Here is a 25,410-nt window from a genome sequence, read left to right as displayed (position 1 = left end):
TTTATGTGGCTGTGCTTTCCGTACTGGGACACGCCGAAATGTCTGCCCCTGAAATAAGCTAATGAGCATTCCTTCAAGACCGTTAAAAAAATAAAAAATAAATAAAACCTTCTTAAACTGCCAGACAAAAAAGTGAATCTCCTACCCACCATCTCTTATACAGCTTCCAAATTGAGAATCACCTGCTCCTACAAGTAGCAGCCAGCCACAGAGGCCAGGAAGGAAAGTGCTCTTCATTGAATAAATTACACATTCTTAATCCTCGGTCCCTTAAGGCCTGGCCAGCTCTCTCCCTGGACCCACTTTCATCCGAAGTAATTTGAACTGCATTGAATTGTACTGCACTGGGAAAATCTGGCGAAATGCAGCAACATTAGACGCTGATTAGGATTTAATCAGTGTAGCCAAAGAAGTGTCCTCCCAGATAAAGAAGGAGAAGTCTATGAAAATCACAGACTGCTTGATTTTAGTGATAAACATACACAGACATGTGATACACAATTCAATTAGATTTGGCTGAAGTGGTTATTAGGTTTACACAGACCATTATCAGGTCAGGTCATTATCAACAATGCTGTTCTTCAGCTTCAATTACACCATATCATCTGACGATCACTATCGCATAATCACACTCACGCTAAAAAAGAAAAAAAGAAAATAAAGAAGACTGATGCCCCTGAGAAGTTTCTTATTAAAGACTCTTTGTTATCCAAGAATAAGGAGTGGTGTAAATAAAAACAATCTTCAAGCAGGAATTAAAATTTAATAACAGGCTGTGCCGTCAGACAGCCGGCTTATTATGTGCTACGGGGCTTAATACAAACATTTGATAGTCTTACTGTAGCAAACAGCATCCCGAAACAAAGCTGTCTGATGTTCTTTGTAGTTAAGCATCCTCACTACACAGCTCGAAAAGGCCCAGGGGCTCAGGCAGAAAACAGCAAAACCCTTTGGTGGATAGATGCATTGGAGAGGTGATGGGGTCCAAGCAAACATCGCACAGGAACTCAAAAGACATGGAAGTACAGGCTGGGAGGATCAAAGCTTTGGACAAGATGACATACTATCCTTCCCCCTTGCCCACATCCCTCTATCTGTGTAACACACAGAGGAGAGACACAGAGAAATGGGCCATCTTTTTCTTCTTCTTAACCCACTGATCCTGGAAGCACAAACACCTCGGAGATGCTGATAAATTTTGTGCTTCTGCTTTGTGAAAGGAATTTGTTAAGGGAAAGCTGATGTCCTTTGGTTGATAGTCCAGTCTGGCCAAAAGGCGCGGGCGTACAATGCGAACAATTTGTAGTTTGACGCAGCCGCTGTGAAATTGATGTCTGTCAAAATAATAAACTTCCAAATGTATTTCTGCATCGCCCATATCTTAGCGGTCAGTCAATTTACAGGGCTCCCGTCTCTATCTCAGTGACCGATGAATCGTTCACTGTTTTACACATTCAGCAGTTGTTGAAAAAATAATACTGACCTTTTCATTTTAGAATCAATTCTTGCCTTTATTTGAAGCCAAAAATAGATTGTTTCCATGCTTATAACTGGCCACATTCGTGGCTATACGAGCTCATGGAGATACACATGCATGCATCCTCCCGATGATTATGCCAGCATGTGTCGAGGTTTATTACAAATTACTTCTGCACCATTGCCAGCTGTATTCCAGTGTCAGACGGCCTGCTTTGTTCAGATGTAGGCTTTTATAGATATGCTCATTTGGAAGGATATTCTTGATCTCCTTCCATCTGCTCACAGGTCTAAAGCTTTCAAAACAGCAAAGATATTACCTTTGCTCCCAGGATTTATTTGTCCCTGAAGACTGACGTGCACATCTGGCTTTGATTGTTTTATTTGATTGATATTGTGTCTGGCTGCGGCAATTATTTGCTCGGGTAACTTGTTACTATTGATGAATGTTTCTGTTATTCAGTTGTCAATCTTGTAATCTTGTATAGCATAGGTCTTCAACGTGAGGTACTGCAGGGTGGGGCCACAAAATCTTTGGTTGATTAAGCATTTTTTTGTATATATTTTTTTAAATTTTCCCCTACAAATTTAAAATTCTTTAAATACACATTACTACAAATCCAAAATCCAACATATTATATAAATGGAGGCAGAAGATGTCATCTTTCAGTCAGCACTTCGCTCACTCAGACATACAAGAGCCGTCTAAAGAGTGCACCGTTTCACACAGAGCCCCACACTACACCTGTGAATCTAAGCTTCCTGTACACAACAGGCCCCGCCCCTATCGCTACTGAGCCAATCACACTCAATGCGTTTAGATGCACGTGAAAAAAACGCATTACTGCCTTAATCGGACTATAACAGGAGAATTTAAGTGCATGTAAACACGTTACTCCGATTGAAATCGGAATTCTCATTGTCCGATTGAGACACCCAGATAATGCGATTGGCAGCGCTAGCGTGTGACACCGTAACAAACACGTCCAAGAAAGCCGTAGAAGGGCGTAGAAGAAGAAGAAGAGAAACGGAGCCGTCTGAGGGATAGCGCGGATCTTACCTGCATCAGAAGTGACTGAGTCAGTGCGCTTACCTGCAGAGCTTAATCGAGCTATGCTTAAAATTAGACTTTCTCACTACAGTCCTCGCCCCGGTTTACATGCAGCGCAAGAAAATCGAAGAACTGTTTTCCTCCACCACACTAGGTGGCGACACGTGTCTTTTCAGCGGGATAATACCAAATTAATACGGCCCGATTTCCGGGTGACCTATTACGTGATATAATAGACAAGAGATGTTCATGCGGCGGACCGGCATTTCAAACAACAACCAGACGGATAATACTACATTTTAAAATCTTGCACGTAATGTTCGCGCTACTTCTGATGCAGGTAAGATCCGCGCTATCCCTCAGACGGTTGTTTTTCTTCTGCGATCGGCTTTCTTGGACGTTTTTGTTCTGGGATCACACGTGTCAGTGTGATTGGCCAAGAGCCTGTTCAGTCCCCAGGTGAAATCCAGACGCATGCTGCAATATTAACAGAGGAGAAGCTAACAGTGTAGCTCGCTCCCATCAGCCAACTACTGAATAAAAACTTAATATCTGAACCTGTAGTATAGTGGAGTATTTGAATTGCTAAATACTGAATGCAAAATGATAATAATAATGTATGAGTATAAGTAACACTAGGACGAGTTTTATATAGAACACATATAGTAGATAGGTAGGTAGGTTCAAAATGTTGAAGACCCATGTTGTACAGTATATAACCATGTTATTTGTCTGTAAAACATATTTTCACTATTAGCAATATTTTCATTCCTGCTTAAGCAAATATCACAATAATCTCAAATTGGAAACAAATCCAATTTTCATTATAATACAGTGACAATTGCACCCAAGGTTCTGCTTTTGTCTGCAAAGAACAACTTAAAAAAAAAAGCCTTTTAACAAAGTCTTCGACTCAATAGATGCAGGGTATCACTTTAAATACCAAACAGTGACCGGATACAGTACAGACCGCTGACAATTTCAAGTGACATTTAAAACGCCAAGTAGGATACAGCTCATTTTCAGTATCCTCTGAACAACATCACATTACCATTTAAAATTGAAATACATCTAAATGTCAGCAGCTGAAATACTGATCCTGACAAGCCGAACCCAAGTAGAGGCCGAAAAAGCAACGCAGAGTTAAACAAAAGAAAGGTTTGACTGATGCATTTGTGGTAGGCAGCCACTGGCACTACACAGCACATAGGTGAATGACACATTGATAGAATGAGATCTACAAAGGTTTGAATAACCCAAAGACAAGTGGTATCTATTACTCAAACAGCATATGGCCAGGAAACCATACTAGTAGAATCCAATCCAGGCTAGAGGCCCAGATTGTGGACAGATCTGTCACAATCAGACCCAAATGCCAACGGCTGACAAAGCTTTTTTCCAGGTGCTTTAAGAAATCAATGTGATGAAAAGGTTCATTTCACCAAAACCCTAGATAGCTCCTGTGCTGTTCATTCTGCTTAGGCGGAAACATAAATCTGCACCCTGACCTTGTGTATGCTGTAGCCTTGCAGCATGGCGGCTTAATAGCATGGCAGCAGTACATCTCCGGTGATGGAGGCCTTACCAAGGCTGACTCAAATCAGTAAAACTGACACACTACTTCTCCCTCAGTGCAAGTGATACTGTTGCTATGGCCCTTTGATGCAAAGTAATGTTTGCCTTGTGTCCCTGACAGTCCTCTGCACAACCAGCCACGTCAGTTGAAGACCAATCCGAGGTCCCCTGAGAGCACAGGAGTTTGTCAGATTAGGTTTTAACAATTCTGCTCACTTTTGCTGAAAGTTATCTCAATATGCTGTGTCCACGGACCAATCTTAATGCACGAAACTGCTGTCAGAATAACTGTAACATGGCGCACAGTTTTGACATGTATAAGAAGAGCTGACAGTCTGGTTAGAAGCTACATTAGCTCTGTCCTCAAATAAAACTGGAAGCAGAGGAACTGGAAGTGCAATTATCACATGGCATTCACTTTTACACTTCACTGAGCAGCAGACAGATGTTAACCAGTGTTTCTAATCCAAAATGATGAAGTATCTTCTGACAGTCCGGATAGAAAAGGACATTTTACATCTATCCATTAGTCTTGGAAACAAGCTGATGGCTCTTTGGCTCAGCCAAAATATGTTACATCTGCAGCGTGTCCCCATTTGGCCATTTCTGCATGGCCACTTTGAGCTAGTCCTGAAATGTGAAAGCACTAGCTGTCCTTCAGCAAAAAAACACAGGATCCTGCACCCCCCCTCCGCCATCTCCCCCCCACCCCATCAGCTCTCCAGCCAGGGGCTCCACTCTTTGCAATTAGAGTGTGTTTGCTGCTGGCTGTGCTCGCTCAGTGACTGTGTGGGCGATTCTGGACGTGTTCCAGGTCTATAGTGGTGCAGGCAGGGGGCTCTTTCCCACCACACATGTGGCTGCAATTAAGAAAAGGAAAGAGCCTTGTTCCAGAGGGCCATTGTCATTGCCCGTACTCTCAGAGATCCCACAGAGCAGATGCTACTCAAATTGGATTCATTTTCCACGCTTGAAGAAGGGACGGAAAGAAAGAGGAATTCTCCCAGCAGCTATGTTACATACCTTTTTCAAGCAGCAGATAATGAGACGTGATATATTTTTGTCTGTCCATTGCTTGTACACTATGGGATTTTCTTTTTTTTTCTGGCTTTAGGACCAATATTTCATATGAATTCCCTAAATTAAAATTTTATTAAAACAAGTACTGTACAGGGTTATGTAACAGTCTTGGTCCACGGTGTAGTCCTATCCATTTAGAGGTTTGTAAAGACAATGATTTTAAAAGGGACGTTTCTCAGGTGGGCTTCAAACTTCAAGCAGAATTTAAATGCAACGTATTCTAATATAAATTATACATGAAGCAGCTCTTAACATTAGTGGTAACAGCTGAGCGTGCCTTATTTGGTAGATTCACTTTTCGGTAAAGTCTGAGGTAAACCAGTATACTTAAAAGCCCATTAGTCCTCAAAGAGAGAAAGACATTAGCTGTGGCCATGAGACCCTTTCTACTTTTTAACACCAGCAAAAACAGTGACTGGAAAGTAAACAACACTTATAAGGACAGAGCTGAGAAAATTCCTTTCACAAGACGTGTGTAGAAATGAGGAATTATGGAATCAAGTCCAGGGTTATGTCTGGCATGTAAGTCTGGCACCATCACCACCACAACAATAATGCAGTTAAATTCAGTTTCAAAGTGAGGACAAATTTACATGCTCATATTCGAGATCAAGCCGAGGTAAGTGCCAGTCACTTGCATAGTTACAACAGACATCAAATGTTGTGTGTTTGCTAGAATGGAGCTTTAAATGCGCTTTCATTGGTGCTCGCTCAGTAATTGCATCCTTGGTAATTATCCTTCATTCTCTCAAGCTAATGAATGTTTTAATGCTCACATTAAAACATTCATTTAGCACATAACAGCATTTTGATTACTACAACCCAATTAAGATCAATTTTGCTTTGTGACCTTTATGATCCAGGCTGAATGCCCCAATTAAATGTCATGAATGATGAACCATGAACTTCTGAGAGATAGAACTGGAATAGGAACAAGTGATGTACAATTTGCTGCAGCATGCCCTGTTGTTTATGTCTATATATATATATATGTATCGCTGCACCCACCATAGATCAAATGAGCAATTTGTTATATGCCTTTGACATGCAACCTGCAGTGGATTTGCATTAATTGCGTTATTCATATTCACCGTATCTGACTCAAGCGTCTGCTGTACAGAAGCTACATGCCTCTCTGAATAACACTGCCATTCCCTACAGCCCCATGACGTGTGTTTTATCCTTATCTTACAGAAGCCAAAAGTCAAGTAAATCACAATAAAGACAGCAAAGGACAGCTCTGTTCTCATTTGTCCTGCTCAGTAATAATAATTCATGACACCGGCTACAAATAAAAAGGATAATTCCACAACAGACATATGGTTTAAATCAATTTTTTCCAACGTGGCAGCCCACCACGGAGCCCCTAGCAGTAACCACTAATTGGCCTAATGTATGAAGGAAGCATTGGCGTAGCTATTAAGGCAATCTATCTCTGTTGTCTCAAGCCTGTGGCAGTAGCAAGTAGGAATCTGCATGCGGGTCTTTTACCGTAGTGTAGTCTGGAGTCTCTGAGGTGGCAACAATCAACCAAAACTCAGATATACATAATGGATGAGGACGGCCGTGCCAAAGAGCCATCTGGCATGATATAAGAAGAGGGCTGTGTTTCGCTTTGAACAAATATGCAGAGACAGTCAAACCCATATGGATCGGTTATGGGGATCCTGCAAGGTTAACAATCACTTGGAGATCTACAAGGTTTAATTGAGACTCTTTTGGGATAGGAAACATTTTACACTCTCACCGCTAATATATAATGCTATATGAGTCATATACCTTTAATTTCCTTCTTTCATGCAACCTCATCTCTTATTATTGTTGTGGATCTGTCTTGAGACATGACATTGCTGGGAAGACAGATTATAGACCACAGCTTGTACGATGCACTATTGGAATTATCGTCTTTCTAACTAAAGGCTCCCATTGGGCTTTTTGAACTAATAATGCACTGTTGTGCTGCATATTGCGATTAAATCAATGAAACAAGTGATCTTGTCATTAATTGGCATCATCCCAACAAATAATAGCATCGGCTGGTTGGTTGAAGTGCCTTAAATGACCTACGTTCATGTAATGTAATGAAATATCGTAACATTGTAATAAAAAAAAGGTAGGATGTTGAGATAACTGCGGTTCATATTTTTTCTCCTACCCACTGGTGATGTTTATCTCTTTGAACCATTTAAACTTGAGGCTACAATGTTTTAGTTACACCTGAAAAGAACATCTTCAAAATGAGCCAATAACAGCTCCAAAACCACAATACCAAATTTACCACGTTGACCATTGTGGTTTGGACGCATGTGGAAGAATTTTTAAATGGAAAAAGTCTCCTTGTCCTCATCACCTAACAGAATCCGTAAATTAATGAGTAAAACTTTTTGATGGGCATAAGGCCTAAGCTACTAGATCTGATGCAGAAATGGATTTTATTTGTCCAGATTCCAGGCATGACTGACATGAATAATTAACACAAAAGACCTACTGTATATGTTTCTATTACACTTTTAATGTTTTTGAAAGACACAAATTCCTTTGGTCTTGGCTGTAACAGCTGCCCTTTCATATATTCTCATTTCAGTTTGAGCTGAGTTAAAATATAACAAATTATAGCGAGGGCAAAGATCAGATTTTGTCAGACTTTACTGAGTAGCTGTAAAACTCAGTTGACATAATATGGAAAGTAAGCTTTTTTTACTTTTTACACATTTCACTTTATCTAATATGGCTTGTTGAAGGAATTTAAAAGGTCATTTTAAGGCTCCTTTTCCTGATGCGCTACTTCATATCAAACTCCGAAGACAGACAGAAAAATGGCCTTATCTTTAATACCAAGCTTGAGGGAATGAGCAAGAGTAGATTTCAAAAAAATGAAAAGAAAGAAAAAAAAAAAGCTTTGCGGCATTATGACTGTTCGAGCTGAGCATCCAGGATAACATATAAAAGCTTTATCTCCTTTGGATTACATGTGCACAGCGACAAACCCTCATTCCCTGTGTGAACGGAGAGCAGGGGAAACTTGCATCAAATGCTAACATATGGCCGGGCTGTCAGCGATTCCCATGAGAGCGGCGGTGGTACGCGCAGAGGTGGACAACAGAGACAACAAAGACAACAAGTCAAGAGAAAAAGGACGCATTTATCTAAACAGCTGGTGAAAAAAAAAAAATAGTACCTTTAGATCTTAAGATGGAGAACAAGAGAATGCAAACTGGCTGAAATAATTTGATCCACTCTGTGACAGCGGTCTATGACCAGCTGTTCATCAGAGGGAGAGAACAGCCTGCCTCGAGCTCAGCCAGTCTGCAGTTAGCTGCTGGACTGAAAGGTAGCATAAGGTTGAATCTAACATGTTTCATTGGCTCTACAAGAAGGCACAACAAACGGGAGAAGAAGGACAGTTGCAGCCCTCTGCCAAGCAATTAACTGGTGATTTGGCACAGCGGAGATTTCTTCCCAGGTGTCCCACCCTGTTCTTCCTATGAAGCCGGTGTTGTTCCACGCCTCTCGTTTCTCCTGATGGCCTCACAGGCATCGTATTAGTTGTGCCAATAAAGCTTTTCATTTGGCTGTAGGAAATGGAGAGGAAGTGTTCCCACACTTAGCCCTGGCAACCTTTGCTGAGTGGACCACATTCATTTTATCATCCTTATTGCTCAGGAAAGGGATTCTGTCATGTAATATGAATGGTTGCCCAAGAAGGGCAAAGCGGCTCATATGTATTGTGCTCCCCCCTGCTCTCTTTGCATGCTGATATCAGAATTGAACACATAGAAATGTGACCAAATTTTTTTTTTATGCCCCACAAATTTAAATTTCTTTAAACTTACATTAACTTGAATCCAACATATTTTAGTAAAGGTATAAATGGAGGCAGAAGATGTCAGCACTTCCCCTTACACAGAGGCCACCTGTCAATCTAAGCCTCCTGTTCACAGTAGGCCCCGCCCCTATTGCTGCTGAGCCAATCACGAGGCTGCATACTACGCGCTGACTCTGTCAGGTTCCCATACAATTGGCCAAGAGCCTATCCAGTCCTCCAAAGCACACTGCAGTATTAGCAGGAGAGAAACTAAAAGTGTAGCTCGCTCCTATCAGCCAACTACTGAGGCCAAAATGGGTTTTATTTTCTTACCTTTTAATTTAATATACATACAATTATATCTATGTCAGGTATGTTTACAGGAGTTGCACGGCCCTGCCATACTGAATGCAAAATGATAATAATAATGTATATTTATAAATAGCACTAGGCTGAGTTTAATATAGAATACATTAAGTAGGTAGGGGTTCTCTACTTAATCTCTCCATCAGTTTAGGGGGTCCTGAAAAACGCTGAACGCCACTGGATTCTAGCTTTATGTTAGACATAGAAATGTGAACAAAAATACTGTTAACTGTACATATATTTATTGCAAATGTCACAACCAAAAAATTTAATTCATTACATGTTCCGTCTACCAAAAGAAGTGAAGGTTTTGCAAATATTATTCTGAAAATTAAATATTGAAACACTACATGTATTTTACACTAAGTAATTAAGACAGATAGTCCTAAAAAACAATGGTTTTGGTTCAACGATTTCTGCTCAAATTCAAATCCTTTGGGCACGCGCACGCAGGGATACCTATTTAAGATTCAGTTAACTTTCATTTAATTGTATTTGCAAGTAATTTCATCTAATAAAACACCTTAGACCTCATTACTAAATCCAATCAGTTCTGAGGGAGAAAGTATTTCTTCAAACCAGACTGTGACTCTCATTCTGCGGGTCCGCTCTGGCATCTCGCTCTCCTGTCAATTGTTATTCAAAGGGAAAGTTCATCTTCAATCACTGAACCAATGATATTGTATTAACAGCTAAAGCATAAATGAAATGGGTAATATGCTGTGAGAAACACTGAAAGATGAACATCGCAGCCCTTACAAGACCAGTCCACTGCTGTAGCCCCTTTCCCACCCCAATTCCAATTTATCAACTGCAGACTTTTGTCACCTTTAAATTGGATTTGGCTGCTGAGAGCACATTATAATTCATTCGCGCGTATGGGCCTTGTTTCACAAGGTTGCAACAGTGTACTTCCCGTTCAGACTGACATCCAAACAGCTTTACAAATGTAGGGCAGCTAAAATACTAATTAAGCCCAATCATGTCACAATCCACAGGCATTGTAAACAACACTGCCAGCGTCGCATGATTGCAAAAGTGCAATTCAAAAATAAGTCTGTTTCTGTCTAGTTCGCGCCTTGGGACATCAGTGGAGACATAAATTCATTAAAACTCTGCTCTGACATTATGAGAATGCATTTTTATCGTGTATTTTTCCTGCATTCATGTATGCTCGCAGGCAGGAAGACAAGAACAATTTTGAGAATTACAAATTTGAAAAATTAATGAATAAGTCTCCTTGCTGTAATATAATTTGCTCCAGACAATTCTATCACATCCAATCATGTTATCACTGCAGCCATTATTTATCCCTGGGAATATTAGGAATATTACTTACCTTTCTTGTCCCCAAAGAACAGGGTCTGTTGTGCTGGGTTTGACCACTGGAGGGAAGTGTTATCATTGTAATCCACACGACAGGTCATGTTAGCTGTGCCCCCCTCCACCACCGTCACATTCTGAGTTATGGGGAACTGACCCTGGCTACCTGTGGGATTATAAGACAGAGTTTGAGGTCATGGCCGTGACATGAATAAATTGCTGATCTTTAGATGGACTACCCTGGCTACCTGTGGGATTATAAGACAGAGTTTGAGGTCATGGCCGTGACATGAATAAATTGCTGTTTTCGACTGGCTGTTAATGCCTTTTCACTGAATCACGTTAATGCACCATTCAGGCCTGACACCTCATACGGCTAATGTTCCGTCATCGTGTCCGTCCACTCGTCCAATTACACGTCTTGTCTTGTTGTCTTCATGACAGTAAACCAGAGATATCTTAATGGGAGCCTGGTTGACATGGACTCTAGCCTTCGACAGCTGTTAGAGCTAAAAGGCAGTTTTTTTTGGTGTTTTTTTTTTTTTTTTGGTGTGGAAACAATGGTAGGTTTTACTCTCCCGGAGTGCCTTCCTTGTTTCCTTATTGCTGGGCTCTAATTGGAAGCATGGCCTAATTAGAGGTAGTCATGTTCTGCTGTAGAGTGTAGAGCTGCAGCTGGGTGGTAAATTGACACGTAATCCCAGATACTGTGGGCCTTCGATCCGAGCGACTTGCTGTGCCCTGAAACAGGCGCTCGTCACAGTGTGCAGAAGACATCCAAATGAGGCCTAATCACCCAGCCTTGCTGGATTTTACCTTCTTATTCCACATTTGTACTTGTCGTCTCAGCAAAGTCTCCTAATTACACATTGCAGGAGCATTTCTATCTGCCCGCGTCTCATTGAACTCCGCCGAGCTTAAGAAACAGACGTCTAAAACCAATATTCCCTTGAATTAGACAAAGTGTAGGCTAATATGAGCCTGACCAGACTGCCCCCTTTAAGGATGAGAGTAAACAACAACTGTGTTAGGGTGCTTGAGTTCGTGCTGGAAGTGGAGTGTGCTGCTGCCTTCGCTTGAAATCATTTATCTGTTCACAAGCGTTCTTGTGATTTTGCAGGTCTGCTCGTGGGATCCATTTGTACAGTAATGCGCTTGAATTCGAAGGTGACATTGTCCCTGTCTCTCCCAGGTACAGTTCACCGCAGGGACAATTCAACTAAGGGAGCAGCTGTCTGCCTCATTAGTCCAGCTCACACTGGGGAGCAGAGGAGGCTGGGACATCCAAAGGTCTGTGGACCTTCCTTGACCTCGATTGTCCTGATGGAGACCATTGTCAGCTCCAGGTGAAGGTGAGGCTCACTATAAATAGTAATAGAAAAATTATCCCAGCCGCGCACATCACAACTACGCTCATTACTTAAATGCTCACTGCTTTAATTTTTATTTTTATTATAGCCAGTCACACTATAGCATCTACACCTCGGCATTTGGGTGGATGTCAGCTAGGTAGATCACCCCTACCCATCACCCCTCAGTATCTTAGCTGTCAGTCCCCTGGGTACACTGCTTAATATTCACACAGATGTAATGAAAACAGGTGGAAGCCAAACAGTAATGAATATATAACCTTAACTGTTCACATAATCAGCGGTATGGCTGTGTCACGAGTATTGTTGTTGTATTACTTCTGCTTACTGGTCTTTGCCAGATGTGTGTGTGTGACCCCTAGGTGGTCCGCGGAGGTACTGCAAGGGGGTCGCAAAATCTTTGGTTGATTAGCCATTTGTTATATATTATTTTTTAATTTTCCATACACATTAACACGAATCAGACATATTTTAGAGAAGGGATAAAGGATCGCTTAAAATTGACTGCAAGATAATGATGAAAATAATGTATATTTATAAATAGGTTGAGTTTAATATATAACACATATAGTAGGGTGGGCGTTCCCTACTTAATCTCTCCATCAGTTTGGGGGTCTTTGGTATGAAAAACTTTGAAAACCCCTGGTCTAGAGTGTAGAAATGCTGTCCTTTCTGAGGAAACATGATTCCTAGCCCCAGCTATAGAGTGTGTTTCTTTTCTTTTTATTGGGTGACGGCGATTGGAGAGTGAACGGCTTTACTTTCACAGGAGAATGGCAAGCAATATTTCTAGAAAAGCGCTGGACAAGGACAAAACTAACAATTGCCAATAAAAGTTTGTCATGTTGTTATAGCAAAATAATACTTCGTAAATGACAGAATAATAGTAGCAACATTAACAACCACACAATTAGAATACAGGATGATATTTGCAATATTAAAATGTAACTTATGCTGTAGATCAAAACCATAATGGCAGTGATACATTTTGTCCAGACTAGATTTAAAATCTGTGCAACCTTAGCCTCCTACAGCCCTATATCACCAACAGCATTGTGTAATTTCTCACAAAAGGCACAGGTCTGGATAATAAAAAGAATGATGGCTGCACTCCATTTAGTTGCATCAGTTCAGGGCCCTCGTATTGTGCATGCTGCCTCAGCCGCACTGTCATGGTTTTACCGTGACACCTGACTACAACGCAGCCATTGTTAATGCTCAGTAGGACCTGGGCTTTTCCTTCCGTTACAAGTCAGACTGTTTTAAAAGTGAGTTTTGTTGCACCAGTTAAAAAAGTTCCATCTTTTACTTTTTCCCAAGCGAGCGAGCCAAGACATACCGTAAATTAAACGAGGCAAGACATAGCATGCGTTGTGTGCGCAAGGTCTTCACTGGCAAGTCTGTCGTTGAAAAAGCCAAAGGGTGCATTTGTACACCTGAATGAACATTTCGTTACGAAGAGCGCAGGCATCTGCATCAAAACAAAACACAAACTACTTGGATGTGGGAAGGGATCTAGTCACATATGGTTGTACTTGTACAAGCTAAAGTGTTTGTTATTAAAGATGTCAGAGATAGGTCAGAGGACCCTTTGTTGTGGTTGTTTTCTTTCATGCTTTGATGGAGATGGGAAAGAATGATATGATTACTTTACTTATGCACTTCAAACCTTTAAAACGCTCGGCTGTTTCAGAAAAAGAAAACCGTATGAAGTGGAGAGTGATTAAGGCTTTGTTTATTCTCTACTACTCATTGTTACCTACATCGAAATTTGATTATTGGTTCAAATCCAATTTTCGTACAAAAGAAAATGATTAGCAAATATAAACATTCATTACTGTAATTCTGACAACGTATAATCACTTTTGTTTTCCTGTTTTATGACCCCTGCCATATTACACCATGTTTTTAGCCCTGAATATTTTTGCATTTTTTAGTGGCCGCTGTTTTTTGATGCATTTGAGAAGGAGGGATGCTACCAAATCCTACCTGTTCAGGTATGCTGCGTATGCAAACTGGAAGGACAAATTCAGTGTGTGGAAGATGAATCAGAAACGTACGGAGCAACTCAGGTTTTTCAATGCGAATCACAGTCTGTGCACGTGACAAATTGTTGATGTGAGGTTTTAATGTGATAACGCACATGTGCACTCACAATTACTTTACATAATAGAAAAACAGATAAGATAAAAGAAAGATGCAGAACTCATATTTGAAAACCAATGAAGAAGTCACTGTGTTCACTGTGAATTTTAAGATTGCTGATAGATTCCACAATTTTTCATTTATCTACATGCAAAAAAAAATTAATAACGATAAAAAATAATAAGTATGCAGCGTCTATAAATAAACAAGTACAAGTACCACACATATAGAAAGAAAGATCCTTTCGGAGGACAGAGTGCGAGATTGTGTTGAGTCATGGCTGTGTTTTCCTATAAAAGCAAACCCAGTGAAAGGGAACAAACAGTAAAAGTAATAGAGGTATGAAGGTTGTCTGCTCCACTGATGATCCAAGCCGACTCAGTGAAGTGCAGTGATGAAATGAGGAATAAACCTGCACTTTGGCAATATGCCTTAGGGGAGGATAGGCCATCCCTTAAACACAAAGCACATCAGCTCTGCGGGCTCAGGAACTTTGATACTGGGCATTGCTATATTCCTTTTCTAGCACTTAGGCGGATTATTTTGAAAAGAGAAAGACCTACTTATTTGCAGGCAATTGCGGCTGAAGGTTGACAGCTTGCACATATTGTCAGTAGACAGCGTGCAACCTTTCTGCCATGACAGCAAATAGGTGAGGATTGAGTAACCAGAGACATCTTGATGAAAGTCTGCTGCCCTCTGAAACATGAATACCATTAATCTTTGCTTTTTTTTTTTTTCTTCCATGCGGGCAACTCTCCTCTTTTAATTCATGAATATCATGAAGTGCTTTTAGTAGAAGAAAAATTCAATATGTGATGAGTGTTTCTCTCCCGCTGTGTTTCCGATTCATTTCCGCGCAGCTTCTACGAAAGCGAGATTAAAAACATAGAACGATTAAACAGATCCTTACATTAAAATAGCAATTTATCAGTTAAAAATTCCAGATATTAACGTTCAGTTTTTATGTTCTTGCTTTAAATGAAAACATTTCCAGCACCTTCCATCTTATAGCCTTTACTATTAAAACTATAATTGTTCCCTTGACAGTGCTTTCCCCTTTAACACTTTTTTTTTTTTTTTTTTTAAACGACAATCACACAGATCTGGGAGCTGTTTTTTTTTTTTTTTTTTTTTTTTTTACTGCTAAAGCAAAGAGGAATGAAACCGGCAATATCACTCTGAGCTGGGGGAGATTATGGTCCACATTCAGGTGGGCCACCAGCACACTGATCATCACTCACAATGTCAGCACACATGAGATTTGTCAAGTTGCTTTGCCGCGCTTCACGCAGTCACAATGCTGCTGACACATCTCTCTGCCGTGTCATTAACTTTCCACGCGGCACCAAGTGACACTGCCTCGTGAATCAAATATTTACCTGCCGCACGGCTCAAAATTAGGTAGAAATGTAAATGGGGGAGAGGGGACGGCGTCGTCTTCGTTGTAAACACAAATATTTGATGATGATTCGATTTTAAAGGGGGGAACCCGCGGTAACAGATGTCCGCTAAAACCCAGACTTGATGTCGACGCTCGCAGGTGTCGAGCACAAACATGAATGCGGATGCTCGGAATGGCTGGCTGTTGAGTGTACATTAGCAATAAACTGTTTCATTTCATCTCAGCCAGCCTCTCTTTTTATGCCGCAATCAGAATGCAGCTCAGACCACAGCCTGATGGAATCTGAGTCTGACAATATTAGAAGCCAAGAATATGATACTTAGGTTATTGATTTTGTACGTCTTGCGGGCCGGTGTGGGTATCTAGAAAATGTGAATATGGGGAAGATAAAACCGTTTGTAGCTGTACTTAAATGGAACTGGGTCAGATGAATTCAAATTAAGTGGAAAATTTCTGTTCTTTCTTTCTGTTCTCACACTCGTGGAAAAACATGTTGGGGAAACCAGATCTGAAAACTGAGCTATTACAGAACTGATTCGCCTAATGACCACTGATCCAGGGCATAAGGTGAAGAAGACGAGGAACGTCTCTGTCTGGCTGAGCAGAGAGTTAGTGGAGGAAGAATGAGCCATACCACCCCAAAAGCCTTTCTCAGTTTCAGCTGACTGCACCAAATAATGGAAAGCAGTGCCTTGATGAATGGCTGGAGAGCAGTCAAGCACGCCGCTGCAGAATAAACTATAAACTGCGGGCAGGATAAAAAGAAAACAAATAACTCGAAGATAGCTCTAGAAATGCATTCATTCATTAAGGAATAATAACGATGATTAATTTTTATATAACATGTATACTGGGCTGTTATCAGACCACAAGTTCACCTCTGGAGCTTGATTTTACAACAGCTACTTTGCAAATAGAGGCGTCGACGGTGCCGAGCTCCCCTCCGCATACTGATGAGGTGTAGTATCTTCATACAGTAGCTAGCGCTGATACTGAAACAATGTTTGAAGTTGTTTTTTTTTTTTGAGTACTTAATCCAGTGAATGACATATGGTAAAACTGACCTTATACCATTGCATTTAGAAAGATCATTTGAGTAACAGCTAACACGGAAACAGTGCCAATGATTGTGGCTGTAGCCGACGCGCTATCGTTAAGGCTGAGGATTCGTGAGGATGCAATGTTTGTGGAGGGTGTGCTGACGGAGCGCTGTGTTGGTAACACATTTATTATGAATCCACTGCAGGGTCAAATGGAAATAACTAATAATATCCATATCCACATAAACTGAAGTCTGAACAACAGCCCTGTCCACCCAGTTTTACCAAAGCAGCTATACAAGCGGTTGCATATTTCCGATTATATTTAAAATGATGCACTTGGGTAAAGTCCCCTTTTCCATAGTATCTACTGATTCCCTCACCTGCCAGTGTATGACAGGCCTGGACAAACAAGATAATAAAGAATGCTTAAGTTCTGCAAGGTAACACAAAATGTGGCTATTTCTTATTAATTTAAATTATGCTTATGCAAAAGATAAATGGCAGGATAAATGAGCAATGCATGAATACAAAGGAATTAAATTACTTATTTTAAGGTCCTACAAATGTGTCAAAAGTAATTTCAATGTATTCCTGAACACTTATTGACAACATAAACTTCCACATAAACTGATAAGTAACTACAGGTTTATGATTTACATACACATACAGTAACTTACACACTTTAACCACAAAAAGCTATTATGTCAAAGGTGTAACCAGACTATTTTCACAGCTTTCAGATAAACTGGTTTTTTAGATCAACCTAAAGAAAAAACATGAGAATTTGGGAAAAAATGATAAAATGTGTTCCATTAACCTGACAATATACTCTAGAGAACACAGTCATTAATTAATTAACTTGACAAAACTGTAATTAATTTGCTGACTGTAAACTGTGGGGCCTATTCACCACCGTGTTGGGGAAGAAGGAGAAAGTTCCATATCTGCAGCATATACAAAAATATTCAATTGAATTAACTTGAGACCTCTTGTGGTGCGCATTTCTTGGTGGACACGATAAGAAATAACGCAGCCTGCTGTCACCCAATGCGAGACAAATGTAGAGAGCCCCCTGCTCCAATTCAGCGTGAAGTTTTGTTGCGGCTTGCCTGAGCTCGTAACATCCTGTTGGATTCTCTGCGTTACCCCTTTTGGAAAACGCATCATCTTTAACACAGTCTCCACTTTCTCCACGAGGCATTCGCACAACAGTGCAGACGGTGTTATAGCTCCTAACATCTTCAAAGAGGTCACATAATACATTTTCTGTTGTGAATATCTCCCAAGAAATAGTTGTGTCGCATATTTTACAATCTAGTGTAGCGCGCTCAGTGGGAACCCAGCCTCGAGTCGACCTTCCTCACTGACCTGCTTCCTTAACAGTGGTATCGCTAGCTTTCTCAGCAGTTTGGGAAAAAAATTATTTCCAGGCAAGTGGTGGAGACAAAAAATCTGCGCTTTGTAATAAACATCTACAAAACGTCCCTCTTGAAGTAAAAAACGTTCATGTTCATACGAGTCTCTCTTGAATGTATTTAGTGTTGCAGAATAATTATATGAAAATGTAACTTCTGGCGGAGTTTAAGTCTGGCAAAGCTGAATGTCCTCTCTTTTTAAATGACTGCTTTTAAAAAACAGCGAATGACCTTAAGCGCCAGTGTAAAGGATGGATGGAAGCCGGCCACCAAGACTGCCGAGAGCTTGAGTCATATTCTTTTGTACAATCTTTTCGTGCCTCCTTTGTCTGTTTTCATCAAGCTAGTGAACGTACAGTAACCAGCAAGGTTACTTTTGGTCCCTGTGAAGGAACCATATTGCAGCCATACTGGTGAGCATTCATTTTTTTTATTTTTTTTTAAACTGGTGACAAGATTTTATTGCCAACTTTTACGGCAGGGCCTTGCCCTCAGCTGCGTCTCTGACCTTTTGGCCCCTCATGAGTTTGAGTGCAGCTTTAGCCCCACAGGCGGGGCTGTTGGCAGTTGCTAAGTCCAGGCTCAAGATGAAAGATGACTAGATTCTGCTGTCAGGACACCTAGGCTCTGAAATGCTCTGCCATACGAACTCAGGCTGCCAAATCACTATCAACACTTCCTTCTCAAATTCACTCATGACATTTTTATTGCTTGTTTCTCACTCATGTTGGTAGATCTGCCATGTTGCTAATCTTCCTACAGCGGGTATGCCATATTAAAATGCCCTATTAATGAACTCTACTCTTTTACCTTTATTTAGAAAGGTTATTAAGGAGAACCATGACAGTGGGCAGAGGGAAAGAGCATTAAACATGGGAAGAATTTAATCCTGTGAAGCCACAGTATCAAGTTCTCACTTGGAAGCAAATCCATTCAGGCACTGAATCTGTTTCAGTCAAAATAACTTTGGTGATAAACACTTTTGTATTTTGGTATTGTTACAAGGGTAAAAAAATGCCAGGGATACGCCACAATCTTTGAAAGAAAATATAGTTATACACACTGAACGACTTTATGTTTATATTCTTAGGAAATGTAGCACAATAATCTGATAGGGACAAACTGTTGTATTCGTATGGCTCAACACGGTTGAGTATTATTTTCTTACTGACGCACCAATGGTTTCTGTATTCTGTATGGGAATGAAAAGCTTATGGTTCTGTTTGTGTGAATTCTTTCAAAATGTACAAAAAGTGCAGCTTTAGCCTACGAATTCATGTTGAAGCACATCATTTCCTTGTAAACATAGTTTACTTAGTTCTTTTTTTTTTGGTACGTAAGTGGGGTGAGTGGGCAGCATTTCATCGTTGCCTCTGTATATTATAGTATCAGTGGCATGCAGTGTTAGTTTGTGTAGATGATTAGTAACTAAAGCTGCTGCACTTTTCTTATTATGGTTTCTACTTTCTATGCCCTATGGGCCAGATCTACTAAGATCCCAAATTGCGTGTACTGATTTGTGTACACAATCTAGAATGACGGTTTCGCGTGCGCTACTGGTATACATTGTTGAGATTGCGAGCGCAAAATAACGATTTTGGTGCCGTTACATCGAGGGTGTCAGCTGACAAGGAAAATACACACTATAAAGTTAGAGTAAAAACCATCTGAATATAATTATAAGACACAGGCAGTGACAGGCTGCCAAATAAAAGAGGCTCACACAACAGAATAGTCATTGTAGATCACGGTAGGCTCATATGAAACACACAAATTATTTATTGGACACATCTGATAAGATATTTACTGAATAAAAAAAAATGTGTTTCATGGGTTTAGCGTTTATGCATAAATTCTCCTCACTACAATAACAGCAGCCATGTGTCTGCAGTTACTCATAAGACAAACCACTTGCACTTCCTTTTGAGATGTGTTAAATATAGACTCGCTTTCTATGAGCAAAATTGCTTCCAGGTTAGATAAATTGCATTACATGTGCCAAATTAATATATTTGCATTTTCTCCTCCCAGCACAAGCAAAATTGTGTGTAAATGCTCCATATTGCATATACATTGAAGCTAAAGTGCTAAGTTGAAGGCAACAAGCTATTTTGCACCTTTGAAAGACGCAACCCTTAGCGCGCTGTTAGTAAATCAGTCTGTACGTTGTTTTTTTTTTACATTTTTATACATACACATCTTTAGTAGATCTGTCCCTGTGAGTAAAGTGAGGATGCTTTCCATATATTCCATGTATTCCGCCATCAATGTTTTTTTTAAAAAATTAACTTAATTGGTGTTTCAAATGTGCCATAAAAAACAAAAAACAAAAAGAAACTGAACCAAATTATTAATTATTAATCAAACATTCATTTTAAAATTCAGCAGTGATTTTAGTTGTAAAATAGTACGAATCCTGGTTGGTAGCTTGCTCACTGTTGTTCAAGGAACTTGGAAGGAAGGTTGTTCTAAGCATCTCGGAGAACTTTGCAGTTCTTCTGTGGGTCGGGGATGTCTCTTTGCTTCTGGCTGACACACTGATGTCGAGATCAGAGCTCTGTGGGGGGGCCAGACTATCTGCTGAAGGACCCTTTGCTCTTCGTAACTTTATGCAGATAGTTCTTTATGCTTCTGCTCCACGGTGTTGCCAAGCTGCAGAGTGATTTCAGGCCCGAAACTTTTACACAGAGCTTTATTTCACTTGATATGTACTTGCTAGTTCAGGCGTAGGTGTACTTTGGTCTACACCACTCATTTGTTCCTTTGAACTACACAATTGCTCGCTGACAAGGAATTAATGAAAAGCTCAGAGACCAAATCAAGCTCCCTTGAGACTTAACACTTTGATTCAGCGTCATTAATAGGGCACTGACAAGACACGTGCGGTACCACAGAGCCAAACTGGATTCAAAAGTGATAGTCTCTGCTCAGAAAGATATAATCAGGCCTGAGAGTGCCTGTCTCAGGCTGTCCAGATAATGGCTGCCTGTCACATGATTCTCCACACTAGTATTGATATTATTGCGTGGTATACCATTTATGTGGTCTTCCTGCCAAAGCTAACAACATCCCTCTTTCAAATTGAATGAAGTGGATTAGATTAAGGCTGACCCTTCTCTGGGGGGCTATTGATAATAAATATGCACAACTCTCCCTTTTGAAACACCAGTTTATATTAAAATACACTAAGATGAGCAATTCCTGTTTTACTAACGTGTATGTCAACATTGGGTTTGTTGTTCGAAGGGAAAACTGTGTAAATGACTATAATAATACAGTACCACAAATGTCAAAACAAGAACACCTTCTGCCTTAAATGGCACTTGTGTCTCCCGCTAATCTGCTGCTTAGAAACAAATAGCAAAACTGTTAATCATTTATATTCAATTCTCTGCAGCACAGTAGTGGAGTGAATGTTCACTTTTGCACGCGAAAGTTTAATATCATATTTCCTATTCCAGTTAAAAAATCAAACAAGATGGCACGTCCTCGACAGCATCCTTGAAACTGTTTTACAGCCAGGTGTGCTGCTGCAGAGCTCAAATTGACCTGGTCTTAAGAGTTTCTGTCGACACAATGCGCTGGGTCGCACTGAGGTAACCTCATGCTGAAACGTGGACAATCAGACCAAACTGCTCAAACTGGGAGACAGTATATCAAACAGGGCTGGGAGTATCAATCTAAATATCAATAGTATCGATACCAAGGCTAGTATCGGTATTGGATCGATACTAGCGCGATGAGATTGATACAGCAGAGGCTTCTCCATCCCGATCTATAGTAAAAGGTGGATATGGACAGAGTTTGACACTGAAGTCCTAGCATCACAGCTGCATAGGACGGCTGGTACTTAAAACTGTTGTTGGAAAGTGTCTGTACTCAGAAAAGAAGAGCATTACAGGATGCAGACTCACATCTTGAATATGAACGAGACAAAATTTTCCTGCAATTTTTACATTAATTATTACATAGTTGCTTTTGTTTACTTATTTGCTCAACCGACTTCATCCCGTAGTTGCTGTGTTATTTACATTTTTATATATATACATATATTTTTTACATTGTTCATTTTTCTTATTTAATTACTTTTTTCCAAAATAATTCTGTGTTGTAAAAGAAGAATTTTTTAATCTTTATGCTGTTAAATTGTTTTATATTGCAATCAGTTAATAGAAACAGTTATTCAATTATCATGATGTTTCAAGAAGAATCAGTATCGTTATTGGCGATGCTAACCACGTATTTACTTGGTATCGGATCACTTACCAATTCCCAGTATCGCCCACCTCCTTACTATCAAATGTTTGATCCTAAATATCCAACTGATCATTCAAGAGGCAGGTCATTGATTGGTCAGGGGTTGCGCAGGCTTCATAAGCCCCTTCCCACTGCAAGCAGAACAACAAAATTTCACACGGAAGTGACTTGATTTGGGCCGGAGGGGGCTGGGAACCAAACTGGGAGAGCAACTCCAGCAGATTTCCAGTTATAACATCTGAGGTCCGGAAGAGCTAACTGCTAAGACACTGATCTCAAACTCCCAGGCTTCTAATAGAGGACTTGAGATTGGGCGAAACACGTACCCCCTGACCCATGAAGAGGGGTGAGAGCGAGGTTAGTGTTCAGTGCAAAGTATGCTGATCCACAAACTTGAGTATGTAAACTTTACCCATACATACAGACGCGATAAATAATAGAACTGAAGCAAACATCATCACGAATCTGGACACATCCGTCATTAAAATAAAATCACCATACAATATTGTTGCAGGCACATTCATTAACTCTCTCTAACTTTAAGTATGGATGAAAGAACTACTTTGAAAGTGAATGAGCAAATAAGACAGGCTGCTTTAATCGTCTGGCTTGTGAAGTATTGTATCTGATTATTTTCACCTATAGCGTGACCTTTCGTGAACAGGAAAAACAAGGGCAAAAACATATTTCACATAATTTATGTCTGACTGAAAGGTCACGTCTGTCACCAAAAACAATCATTTACACTGACAGTCTAATTTAAGCCACGCTGCTTTGGCATCAACACAAATGCATCCCGTGTTTGAACCTGCTGATCTGAGACTCTTGGAGGGGGGCGCGGTGCCATTTTAAAAGCTATCAGCCTAGTTGATTGGGGAGATTTAAGCAACTATTTAAGGGCAACGGATAATTAGCACTAAATCCTGACTGGATCCAATAACTGAGGCTAATCTGTAAATTGCCTGTCTGAGCTGATGCATGTTTGAAAACTGTACACCCACCACTTTGAACAAAGTCAATGTTAGGTCATGTCTCAGTTTAAAATCAACAGGGACCATTTGAAAGTCCAGGCCTTCTGGGATAAAATGTATTAAGTCAAGGAAAATCCATATATAATTATGGTAAAAGCAAAGGCTCTTATTACTTGAGCTCAGATTAGTAATGTCTTTTCACACACTATTTATGAACAAAGAGGATGGAGGATACAATACTGAACAAATTCAAACATAACACAACTGCAATTTCTATCTCAACTGATGATTTGTTTCCAGGTGCTTTTGTTAATCAAATATCAGTCATTTAGTCACTTGCAATGCATGTCATATCTTTCTGTAGAGTAACGCCGGCATGGTATCCTTTATCTGCGCTGAGACTGCAGCGATTTTCTACTATGCCTCCAGCAGATGTAAACAAGGACATAGACAGCCGCGATGCACGCGTCGAGATAACCCACCAGCCCACAACGGTGTATCAGCTCTGTATTGTATTCTGCCCCGATAGCGTGATCTTAAATGATGCAGTCACCTGATTGAGCTGATGAAGTCTGTTAGAAAAAGGAAACAGCCGAGGCAGAGCTGAGAGGGAGAGAGCTGTCTGTCAGCTTTACCCTCCATCAAAAAGAACATTTGGTGCCTGTTACCGAGTATCACCTGAGCAAGAGGTGGTACTGAGCGTTGTCCTCCCCTGTGATTTACCACAGTGGGGGAGGTAGGAGGTGGACAATCCACAGAACTGGCAATAAATATCCCTGCTGGGGGAAACTCTTAGCAGTGTGGGGCTTTTTTTTTCTGCTGTGCAAGAAAAAAAGGAAAGTGGCAATACATCAGCTTCAGAAAGTGGGTCAGAAATACTGTACTGTCTCCAGGTGAAGAAGGGAATGATGCGTTCAAACTGTGTAACTTAGATTTAGATTTAGTTTAGTTTGCCTTAAATCGTGGCGCTTGTTAACATTGTGGCATCCGCTATGAAATGTACCTTGCAAAGTGGAGGTTTTTTCATAGTGACAAACAAATAACACTGAGAAATGTGACCATAATGATCAGCCACACGGTACAGAGTCGCAAACAGATGGATAAATGCTTTAAGCCTGACAGTGATTTATATGGAATATTTTCTCAATAATCTTAAGTATGGATTTCCTTTAAAATGTTGAGGGGACATGAGGTGAGTATAAATGAGCCAAGTAACTACACTTACTTCTAATCGTGCCCTCATCTCCGCTAAAGCCCTGCAGCATAATGTAGCCAGAATATGTTGCCCTTTTGGATGTTCAATAAAACCTTATCACATCATATTTAATGTAACACGACCTCTGTCAGACACTTTATTTGAAATGCCGTTAAATTGACAGTCGACGTATGTGCTATGGATATGTCCTTTGTAATAGTTTAATAATACAGTGCAACTGTTAAAACAGCCTCTATTGTTACGGCTTCGTAAGTTAGTTTTACTGGTTTGCTAGCAGAGCGTAGCAGGGGGCTGCAGCATTTGTTTGATGAAAACATTCACATTTGCAGGTTTCCCGGCAAATTATAGTTGGAAAACCTGGGTGACTAAGAAATGGTCTCCCATAATAAATATATTCTAATTCAGTGAGTCTTAAACGGGGGTCTGTGGACCCCTAGCGGTGTTGTTGCAAGGGGTCTGTTAAAATAAAATTGTTTGGTTGCATTGCGCAAAGTTACTGCATGACGCTGTTAATACAAACACAATCTGTTTTAAATTATGAGTTTCTTTCTACTGTTTTAGTGGCCATGCACTATTTCTTAATAATGCTCTTATTGTGAAACATCTGCATTAAGGCGTTGTGGGAAATTAAAGGGAATCCCGACTATAATTAAATGTATCTTCATAAGCTTCATAAGATTAATGTTGGTGTCAATCATATTAATGTGAGTCAGAAAATATCCTTGATGTCTTTGTCCTTATAAAATTTGAAAATCTAATAATTTCACTCGTAGGTCGCCGCTGTTGTTGTTTGCATCGCAGTGCAGTTTGGGTAATCAAATGTTCCCTCTGCTCAGTTCACTGGTACCGTAGTTATGACTCTACAGCGAGAAAAGTGGCATCTGTTCAGCCTTTTCTGTTTGAAACTGAGCA

General features: G+C 40.3%; 1 protein-coding gene across 3 annotated transcripts in view; it reads right to left on the bottom strand.

Moving 5' to 3' along the window:
- cadm2b (cell adhesion molecule 2b) overlaps nt 1–25,410 on the bottom strand; it is a 141,381-nt gene that overhangs the window by 20,991 nt on the left and 94,980 nt on the right. For all 3 annotated transcript variants that reach the window (XM_047594933.1, XM_047594930.1, XM_047594932.1), the window contains one exon: nt 10,693–10,842. In XM_047594933.1, the coding sequence (XP_047450889.1) occupies nt 10,693–10,842 (150 nt within the window). The remainder of the gene's footprint in view (nt 1–10,692; nt 10,843–25,410) is intronic.

The sequence above is a fragment of the Mugil cephalus genome, chromosome 9 (genome assembly GCF_022458985.1).
Source record: "Mugil cephalus isolate CIBA_MC_2020 chromosome 9, CIBA_Mcephalus_1.1, whole genome shotgun sequence".
Classification (NCBI taxonomy): Eukaryota; Metazoa; Chordata; class Actinopteri; order Mugiliformes; family Mugilidae; genus Mugil; species Mugil cephalus.
This window is presented reverse-complemented; position numbering and strand designations above follow the sequence as displayed.